This window comes from Electrophorus electricus, chromosome 16 (genome assembly GCF_041902795.1).
Source record: "Electrophorus electricus isolate QZ-2024a chromosome 16, ASM4190279v1, whole genome shotgun sequence".
Taxonomy (NCBI): domain Eukaryota; kingdom Metazoa; phylum Chordata; class Actinopteri; order Gymnotiformes; family Gymnotidae; genus Electrophorus; species Electrophorus electricus.
Window position 1 is genome coordinate 21088038 of NC_137512.1, and position 11069 is coordinate 21099106.

Genomic DNA, 11069 nt, shown 5'->3' on the forward strand with positions numbered 1-11069 from the left:
AAATATGGTTTCAACACGAGCCACCTTGCTATTCACATTTACCAGGGAAAGGGACTGATCTCTTGCACTTCCCATACGGTAGGGAAGATAGAAGCAGATCTATTGTCATCTCAAGCCATAAATATCCTCTTTGACTTTATGAACAGAAGGCATTATAGACAAAACCAGCCTGCAGTTCCTCTACCTCCTATTTTTACTGTCTAATCCGTGTTTACAGATACTAATTGCAAAGCAAGCGCCATATGTCTCTGCCATTTCCCTCTTTTTGCACATTGTGGAACCTAATTAGACTTTTCAGACCAGCCTTATTTCACAGATGTGAAATCAATCAGAGTGGGCCAAGAGAGGAGCTGGGGGAGGACACATCGTGCGGGATTAGAGCAAGCTGTGCTGACTATGAGCACACATCTCTCTAAACCTGGAGACTCTGAACCATGAGCTCCCATTTCAATCAAAACACAGACTAAACTCTCATCAGAATCCACCTGAGCCACGAGCTTGGAGGAGAATTAAACCAGGGCGACTAAAGATCTTCGTTTGCATTCCTACCCTGCATAAATCTCTGAGAACCAAAATAAACTTGGCAGTGACATAGAGGAATCAGTTGCCAGTGTGCTGCCAGGGAGAGAGAGAGAGAGAGAGAGAGAGAGAGAGAGAGAGAGAGAGAGAGAGAGAGAGAGAGAGAGAGAGAGAGAGAGAGAGAGAGAGAGAGAGAGAGAGAGAGAGAGAGAGAGAGTGGGGGGGGGGGTTTGGTTGTAAACATGTTAAGCAGGTATGGGTGAACACCAGCATTATTAGCGCCAAGTGCAGGCCAGCCACAGGGCATGTGAGCACATTCCCCAGCTCCACTGCCTCAGTGCCACTCGCCACAAAACAATGCAGGCTGAGAAGAAACTGCACACAGCTGATAAGGAAATAAAGCAGCCCCCGAGTACATCCAGGTGACAAACATGAATTGTTTCTGCCAGTATTTTTACAATTTCCAATTTATTCAGCCAAAGAAATTATGAAAGAGGCAATCTCTGAGCCTCCCACTAGTCACCCACTGCCTAAATGCGACCAATGAAATCACGCACCTTTTCTCCAGCAGATCCCACTCTCTCAGGATAAGTCTCCTTCCTGTCCATTCCATACGCTCTCCCTCTCCATTAAGATAGCTTACACTCTGTGCAGGGCCACAAATGTCAGTGGCACATCAACATTTCATACCAGATACAATGCGTGGCATGCCAGTAAACAAGATCAGGGACTATATTTAGGCTCACAAACATTTTTGGAATTAATTACTGGATTTCTGTTCAACAAATGGAAGCTTTCTTCAGCCAAAGAGAAAATGAAGAGACAACGAGTCTTCAGTGTCAGACAGCTTCGGGTGGAGCCGATCTAGACGCTTGGATTCACACCAGCCGTGCGATCACAATTCCGTCTGCGTGTATCTTCATGTGTTTATTGCTCCTCTTCACCTCTGCCATGACCTCTGCCATACCTCCCCAGAGATATGCTCCCCTTGAGTTTATTGGTGTAATTTCTCAAACATGCATTGAAAATCATGATGCAGGATCAGTGGCCTAACTTCTATTTACTTGTGAGGGAGGCGTGCTTTGCTTGAGCAGTTAAGAGGGCCAATTAAATTGGGGCTGCAGTGTGCTGGCAGCCCCAGTTTTAATTTCGTCTTAAAAACAGCAGTCTCCGCTGGGGCACGCAGGCTGTCCTCCAAGTCATCATTAGTTTAGCGTGATGTCGGGAGGGGGGTGGAGCATGTGGCGTGCGCGCCCGTGTGTGTGAGTGTGTGTGCACGCGCTTTAAGAGTCAGAAAACTGTGTCAAAGGGAGCGGCAAAGTGGATGCCACTTTTAATCAGGTGGAACTGCTGTGGATTCTACCTCGCCACAGGTCACCACCGTGCCACTTCACAACAAACAGACAGGACGCAGAGAAACAACTTCTAATGGCGCACGAGAGGTGGGATGAAAAAGAAAACTAAGGAAAGGGGAATGCGACCTAATATAAATGGCAGTAGCTCAAACCATAGCCCCAGGATTCTACAGCAAGCTTAACTAATGTGCAATTAAGCTTTAGACTGGGAGAAAATCACCTTGTAAAAACATTTGTCAAGTGAACCTTTACTCTGTTCTCCCCCCTAATTAACAAGGGAATGGGAGGAGAGTTTGTTTGTATTTACATATACACAGGGAAAAGCAAACATATATTTTATGGGATTACATTATCCAAAGTACTTCATATATCTCTATTAGAAATGATATGCCTTCCCTATCATTAAACGATAATAGTTTACAGCTCATGAACTGTGGTATCAACAAATTAAACATGTTAATAGTGCTCGGCCTGCATAGTACTGTAAGAGGGAGGAGACGAGAGTCACTATGATATACTGTACTTTGTGGGCCTGCACCATACATCACCCAGTGTCACCACTGAACAGCGTTAAAGTCATTTTAAAGTCAGTTTCCGCCTTCTTTTTGCACTACACTTAAAATGCAACACCAGTACTACCTGCAGAAAGGAGAAAAGATGGAAGAAGTCTGGGTTTAATGAAAAAAAAGCATAGAGAACAGCTAAGGTGAATGGCTGTAGTCTACAAGAGAGGTCAAACTGTATATTGCAGCCATGGCTGGTTGTTAGTCTTTTCGCTCCCAGTGGACAAGAAAAGTGTAATGTGGCATAAGGGAGTGGAGGCACGGTCCAGAGCACAGGGTCCAGGCTGGGCCTTTGCAGAGATGATGAGGCAAGGTGTAACATATGTCTTGTTAACAGGTAGGACAGAATGGTGAAGTGGATGTGCAGGTGGTGGACTCTCATGTGTGGATCCCGGCTGAGCGGCCAATCACTGACACAACATTCCTGCTCAACTCCAAGATCTGGGAGATGTGCACGGAGCTGCCCATCCACTGGATCCATCCATCTCCTCTTAAAGGTACCTGTTGTAGTTATAGCTCTGGAATCATCAGATGGACTTGCTAAACATATCGTGAGTTGGCATGAAAAGTAAACAAACGCTCAAGGTGAACACCACCATCTTGCATTTCTCTATGTTGCCACTGTATAGCTTTTAGTCAACAGGTTCTGTCAATGAACAACAAAAAGGCAATAGCCATGTACATCATGCACACAGAAAAAGGTTCAAAGAGGTTATTTTAGTTTGATATTCTGTTTTAATATAGTTCATTATAGTTCCCTTGAAAGCAGTAAACTGACCTATTTAGAAAAGACTTTGAAAATGTTTGAGGACCTGAATATGCTTATCTTTGACTGATGTCGTTGATCTACTAACCTACTAACACTACGTTAAGTTTCCCCCAAAAAGGAAATCACTAACATATATTACCAAACCATGGATGGGAAACAAAATCTAATGACAGCAAAGAAGCTTTCAAACATTTCTTTGAGGCAGCACAGTATGTTTAGTCGCTGTATGCTGGCTTATACTCATTTTAAGCTCCTATCCCATTCTCTCATGTCTGTCCTGCTGAGCTCCAGAGGCTGAGTTCCATGACATGGAGGATGTAGAGGATATGGAGGATATTGCGGATACCCCAGAGACACACGCTAGAGGAGCACGGCAGACCAGGGACGTTATGGACCAATTGCCAGTAAACGACTATGTAAGTGTGAGGCTTGAGGCCCTGTGCAATGAGACGTGCTGAGACCACTGAACTGGATATCCGTGATCATGTCTTCAAATAAATCGTTCATTAATTGGACTTCCCTATTCCAACTCAAAACAGACTGTGTGGACCACGGGGCACTGGATTTGCTCTATATATCTGCTTAAATCAGGCCAGTGCACTTAAGACTCCCTTGGTGTCTGCCACTTAATGGAGAGGGATATTTAGCCTTCAAAGGCAACGAGGCTCCAAAAAGCCCTTGCAAGAACATTTCTTGCCTTGTCTTTTTTCTCTAATGTGCCAAAAAACACACATGGACAGTCTCCCAAGGTCACTCATTAACAAATATATACATTTATTAATCACACTTTAATTATCAAGGCTTGAAAAAAAAAAAAAAAAGTTTATTTTTAAAGGGATGAGGCTGGCCAACCATTAAATAACTGGCTTTTACAGCCGTGGTATATACATAATCCCTCCCCCCCCCACTGAAAAACTCCTGCACATCATGCATCTAACTGCAACATAAATGCTGTCTAACTCCCATTCTGAGTCTAGTCACAAAAGAAAGGGAGACAAAAAAGAACACAAAAAACAAAAGACAAAAAAAAACAGGCTGGTTTATCTGTAGAGGCCCAGGAATGCCACACCTGCTTGTCTTGTCGGTGTTTTATATAATTAAAGTAAACCCGGAGATGAAACCTACTTCTCCTTTTGAAGTACCTCCAGCTTCTATCAGCTGGGTAATACATACCAGTGCAGCCAGAGCCAAGGCCAAGCCCAGACAGGCTGCGTTTGTGGCGGCAGCGATAACAAAGGCCTCTGCGTACCTGAGGGGACGGGGCTCCTGGTAATTGCAGTCTGGAGTCATGTCGATGGCAGCGGGAAGCCGAATATTCTAGACCTTTCCACTTTGCATAGGCACTCGCCCTTCCTTCCCTGCGCCACTGGCCTTCGGTGGCCAGCAGGGGGCAGGACATTTTTCTTCTTTTTTCCATTTGGTGGGCCTATACCCATGATGAGCATTTTGTAAAATATCATCAAAGTAACTTTGACAGAAGGACCGAGATCTGTGAGGCTGACCTTTTCCTGCTGCTGGCATGCTGATGCACTGTTGGCCAGCGTGGCTCTGGGTATCTTTTAAACCGGATAACTATCATCTGGCAGTGCCGAGGAATTGCATCGTGGTCCTTGACCTACATTCTGAGGATAAGCCTCTAATGACTGGGCCAGAGTCTGGGCGGCCCTCTGACTTGTAAGCGCACTCCTCGTGGGGCTGATGGGATGTCGCATGACCCAGCATCCTGGCCCAAGCTGCTCTGGTTTGCAGATTGATGCTTAAACTCCACAGCCTCAGTATCTCCAGGATTAGGCTGATAGGTACTCACTGCAAGCGGTGCTTCATCAAGGAGCCGGTGAAGAGCACTTGACCTAACAGTGCAACAACTTTAGAGACCATGGAGTGTCTTCTGGTGTCTGTGCAAAAGATCCATCTGTACAAAGAACTAATCATTTCACGCATGAAGGCAAGTGTGATTTAGTGAGAGCTGACAAGTGAGTACAGAATGTTTGACATCTTGATTAATCCCGACATACAAAATTAAGCTTAAGACGTGTTTAAGATATCCATGTTTAACGGCATGTATCTGTGAAATGAGTCTCTAAGGTGTGAAAATTCAGTATTCAAGAGACAACAGGTACCACATGCCACAAAAATTATTGACTAAGTATTCTGTTCACATTAAGTGCTACTGCTGTCCCTGGCTGGGAGTCCAAGAGCATATAATTGGCCTTGCTCTCTGAATGGGTTGGATGCTTCTCCCTTTACCCCATCCCTCAACAAGGCAATAACCAATCCAGGCATCTACTTACTGACATAGGCAGAACTGGTGATTGTTTTGATGGTGTTGTGCAACGAGAGGAGAATTGGTTAGCTAGTGGGTAGAACTGGAGACAACTAACATTACAAACTGGAGTATACATTTTAAGAAAAAAAAAAAGAAATGTTAAACACTAAGCTAAATTTCTGTCAAAATGAGTAAATGCTGTTTTATTTAGTATGGGTTAACTTTGCTTTATTGTAAGGGACAGATGTGTTTCTCTCAGCATTTAACTTCAGACCACTGGGGTCCACACACTCTTGAAATTTCTAATATAAAGGTAGTGTAATATATGCTTTTAAAAAAAAATCTTAACAAGATCACTTTGATTAATTGACTTCTAAGATGCAATGTCTGCTTCATTGGTTATGCTAGCTAATCATATTTCATTATTCAAATTCGTACTCCCCACATCTTCTGTGTGGCTTTCTGTGTGGACCTGATAAAATAATCATAACTTCACTGATAGTGCTTAGCCCATAATAAATGCTTGCTTAATAGTGAGGACCCCAAACCCAACAAACATTATGATTCAGTAATTGCCCACACGCATTTGTCAGAATAATAAATCATATGATATTGGCATCATACACCTGTCTCTTACTGTAGTCCTGTCATTAGGAGGATACAATATTCAGTCCATTCATCATTGTTTAGTGTGCTTGTGAAGACTCAGACGTGATATGAATCACATCTTCTCTGTTGTACATGTGAGCAGTGGGACATGTCACCAATTACCTTTTAGCACGACTATGTGCTATAAATACAAGGCTTTATAATATTCCAGTGAGTAGTGCTGCACTTCAGGATCTCACTAATGGAAAGATGAGGTTATTGTCTGGAGGACTGCTTTACTGCATATGATTAGAGGAAGGCCTAGTTGTGGTATTGGAGAGCCGAGATTAGGATGGTTGTGCTAAAGCAGTCAGTCAGAGATCACAATGAAGTGGTTGTGATCATTTAACGAGCCACTGGCATTTGGCAGCATCACTGGGCTTGTTTTTTAAAGCTTCATTTACAAAATGACCTACATGGTCCATCTTGTGTGGCTTTTGTAAACATGCTACAAAAAGACACAAAAAAGAGCGACTGCCGTAATTCATAGCGGTCATTTGAGAGGCTTTTCCACCTTCAGCAAATTTAAAGCTCGGACAGATTTATTCATATAATCCCTTATTTGTTTTGACAGATGAATCGTACCTGAAAAGCTTATGTTGAACAACGAGCTGAAAGCAGATGACATGCGTATTTCTGCTTGTTGCTGTCATTTAAAAACATGTGAATATGTAGTGATAAAGAAAATCAGAATGAAATTGAGACTGGAAACACAAACTGTCACACATATGGACTACTGGTGATACATCTGTGAGACTCCTTAGAAGTCAGACAGATTTGAGACGATGCACGCAGGCCTTCTCTGTCTGCTGAATGTGTACAGTTGTCCTCTCAGAGCTGTATCCCTCCCTCACCTTCAGTCACACCTTTTGCATTATGGCAGATGCCTCATCTGCGCATCCCTCATAGATCAATGGCTTTGATTGGCTGTACATCAGTGGTTTTTAATCAGACAAATAGCGTCACACTGTCTCGAAGGAGTGTTCAGCTGCCACAGATTGGAATGCAGTCAGTCAAAACAGTGCAGAGTCGAGAGTGCCATCTTCTCTTACAGTTAGGGAGTGCGATAGATTTAAGTGGCACTTCTCCGAATCCATCTCAGTGCAGCTGCTGATCAAAGGCATGGTGCTCAGCCCTAGGTAATCTGAAGAGGGCACATGCTCACCATGACAATGGGAGAGGCCATGGGCCATTAATTCTACCCAATTTACCCTTTGCCCAGCTTTCACTGAGCCCTTCTAGAAATTCACATCCTGCCAGGGCAGGCAAATCAACGGATCCTTGTTAGACGATCATTTCACTGCTAATTGCTTTAGGAACGTGCCGTCTACTTTAGCCAAGGTTAAAGCAGACTGCCGGCGTGGGGGGCGCGAGGAGCTCTCATTTATATGCGCTCAGAGTGGCACACCTGATTGGGCGGGAGGGTGGGAGGGTCGAGATGAAAGCGGCAGTGTAATCATCTGAGTGGCTGGCGGTGTCGAACTCCCTCTGGGTGAAGATGACCAGGTAGCAGAGCGAAGGGCCCCATGGATCAGAAGCACAGCAGTAGGACCTCCCACTTCTATCATAGCAGAAAGGGCAAAGGTATTATACAGTGCTCCATGCTCCAGCAGTTCACACGGAGGCCACCTAGTTTAAATGCTATTCCGATCGCTGTCTGTCCCCACCCCATACCCGTTCTCCATTCCCATGCAGCAGGTGTTTTTTTTTCCCCTTGTCTCCCCTTGCTAAAATCAATCCGTCAGTCATGTGTCAGGGCTTTATTAGAGAGCGCATGAGTTCGAGTTGTTTGGCTGCCTGGCTGACCCTTTGACCTCCTGCCCTTCACAGACTGAAATTGGACTTCAGCTGGACAGCACCCTTGACGAGCAGGGCTACTGCTGCCAGTACTGTCACCGCGGCTACCGCTTCTGCCGCCGCTACCACGAGCCCCTGCTCGGCTACTGGCCATACCCGTACTGGTACCAGGGCGGCAGGGTCATCTGTCAGATCGTCATGCCCTGCAACTGGTGGATCGCACGGATGCTGGGCAGGGTGTGAGAGAGAGCCAGAGACAAGACAACGTGGTGCTCTCAGGGGTACACATGCACCAACCTGCATACGTTTGTGGGGGTGTCGTGTGCATTCAAATGGTGCTTTTCTAATTCAACCTTTACAGCACAGTAACCATCAAATCATACATGATGGTTATAGCAAACAATAAGTATATTATATAACTTTGTGCAACAGACACTTGAGAAACAGCTGTTCCTTTGTTTTCCATAACTTTAGTGTTTGGTGGAGGAATATAAAAGCTCTTTACTGGACTTCAAATGAGAAGTCATATAGCAGAGTTGGTCATCTGTTCCATAAATTAGTAGCCTGCAATGGCTTCCACCATCTATTGGGCCCTTGATTCAATTTATAGTCTATTCTACTGTATTTGGGTGATATTATAATAAACCTGTATAGGTAATATGGATTTGCATATATTTTTAGTACTCGGCATGTTTAGCATTTCAACTTGTGTTTATTTGTAGTACTGACACAAAACTATCATTTTTATTTTTAAACACGTATAAAATTCACCAGACAAGATTAAATAAAATACTAGATTTTCTCACTGAACTTCGGAAGTCAGCCCTTTAAAAGTAGTTCTTTACAGCTGTGCTGAACTGCCGTGAACATTGGCCACAGTGCTATATTTCCCTGACTTATACAGCTCTATAATTGCAGACTTGGGGCTGCTTTCAATCAGGGGGGTTTGGCCTAAGTAAAGGGTTGCTCCGTTAATTACATTTCTACAGTTTTAAAGTCCTCTGTGTTTCTTTTAGCAATTTCATTTTTAATAAAAAGGAATAAAAAGTGTATGTGATTATAACAAACACATAACAGTGTTTACAACCTCGTTTATCAGATGGGCATCACCAACCGTCTAAAATATTATAATATATATTTGTGAATGTTCAGTGTAAATTCAGCCCTGCAGACACAGACAGTAGCTCAGCTCTTCCTATTTTCTCATATGGCATCATTCAGGAAATGGCTAATCACACTCTCAGATAGGCTCAGTTCTCAGAACAAATGAGACTGACATAGTACTGTCATCTATATTGTACATATAACGAGCCGTTTTAATGTGGACACAGTTCTTTAAAAAGAATTTTATTTAGTATTCAGACAAAACTCACTTAACTTAAAATCAAAAAACTGATCGCAGATCAATCATGCTGACCAAAGTCCCATATCAAAGATGGAGAAGTCCCTCTACCACTAACGTCTGCAACGACAGAATCTTTGAGTAGTCTCCTCTTCTGTCGAACTTCTTAGATATATTCTCCCATAATAGTAACCTGAGAGGCGTGGTAGGGAAGACTTTGGATCAAAGCAGAGGATCGGGAGAGAGCTTCAGTCTCTTATGCACTGAAGGCATGTGTAAAACATCACTTCCTGTTTCTTTCATCTCGTTGCTTGAAAAGCACTTAGAAACACTTTGCACTCATTTTTTATTTATTTATTTTTATTTTATTTTATTTTAGTAGACCATTATGACAGTGCTATAAATTAAGCTACATAGTATATCTAGGCTATAAAAATGAATCTCGATTTAAGATTTGAAATAAAATGGGTGTGTAGTGAATATTTATTGTGAATGTAATTTGAATGCGTAAACAATGTCTTTATATTTAGAAATATTTTGGTGTGAGTTCAGCCATTTAACAGTACAAAAAAATGTAAGCATAAAACTTCAAGTTCTAATGAAATTATTTTAAATGAAAGGAGGACCCTTAGGATGGGGAATAAGGGATCCAGAAGTGGGTGAAATAAGCTAAATGATCAGGCACACAAACAGACAATTCAGCCCAAAGTCTTATCAAACTCTAACGTACTGTTGAAAATGTTACGTTTCCCTTGAATGATTTTTTGGTAGTTGTGAATATGTAAATGTTTGCAGGTTAGTGGACATGTAACACACTGGCTACGATAGTTTTTGTAGTCCACGGTAGCCTGCTAGAGGGAGCTCAGCAATTATTATCCAAATCTAAACGACCAGAAAAGAGTTTAGGAGAGCATTGTCTATTTACGTGTAAAGCAAGCACAGCAGGATTACCCGTTCATTATTCTGCATCAGTTTCCTCTATAACTAACAAAGAAAATACCTAACAGCATATAGAAATTTCAACCATATTAAACTGCCCTGTATTAGTAATGCTGGCGGATGCAGTATATACACAGTCAGATTCATGGCCCATCCAAATCTATAATTTAACCAAATGAAGAATAACTGGAAGGCAAAGCATATGGCCAATGTGAAATTAAAATTTTAGGAATCTCAATATAGCTTCCAGTTGTAAATCACATTTATGCCCAGTCTTCTGCAGTTACACCTGCACTCTGCATTTGTGTAGCTGATGGAGACATACGGGACAAATCCCCATAAGCCTGTTTATGCTGGTGGGAGGACAGGCATGCACACTGCTGCAGAATGCAGTGGGCGCTTGGTCTCCGGGGTCAGAATAGCCGAAAACAGGCTTTGCTTGTGTGGCTGCAAGGTTGAACAAGTAGGCATGGGAATTAATTCTTTTTGTTAGCACTTCAAACGTGGGTTGTAATTTACCTGCAATTTACCAAGCTGTTTGTTTTTGTTCCTGGCGCTTAACGTGCCCGTCGGTTGATTTGGAGCAGTTTGCATGATGTGAAGCTGAACTACCGCTACACATCCAGAATGCATTGTGTGTGTGGGAGGTGGGGAGGGCGAATGCAAACATTTCTTGCCGTGACCATTTTGGATCACTGGGATGTGTTGCTACTGCCATCATCTGGCTCAACGGTGAAAGAACAGCATCTCTCATTAGGCTACATGTTGATTGTTACAGATATTGAAACAATTAGAAACTTTCTCAAAGGGCACAGATTGATTTATGCACTGTAGGACCAAGAGATAATTGGTTGGTATTTGTGTCCAATGT

The 11069-nt window shown here is 42.9% G+C and overlaps 1 protein-coding gene across 2 annotated transcripts in view; it reads left to right on the plus strand.

Moving 5' to 3' along the window:
- tnmd (tenomodulin) overlaps nucleotides 1-8575 on the plus strand; it is a 34083-nt gene extending 25508 nt beyond the window's left edge. The window contains exons 5-7 of one of the 2 annotated variants that reach the window (XM_081698705.1): nucleotides 2775-2934; nucleotides 3492-3622; nucleotides 7951-8575. In XM_081698705.1, the coding sequence (XP_081554831.1) occupies nucleotides 2775-2934; nucleotides 3492-3622; nucleotides 7951-8160 (501 nt within the window). In that variant the 3' untranslated portion in view covers nucleotides 8161-8575. The remainder of the gene's footprint in view (nucleotides 1-2774; nucleotides 2935-3491; nucleotides 3623-7950) is intronic. The other variant, XM_035532419.2, reaches the window with a different exon arrangement.
- Nucleotides 8576-11069: the final 2494 nt, after the last annotated feature.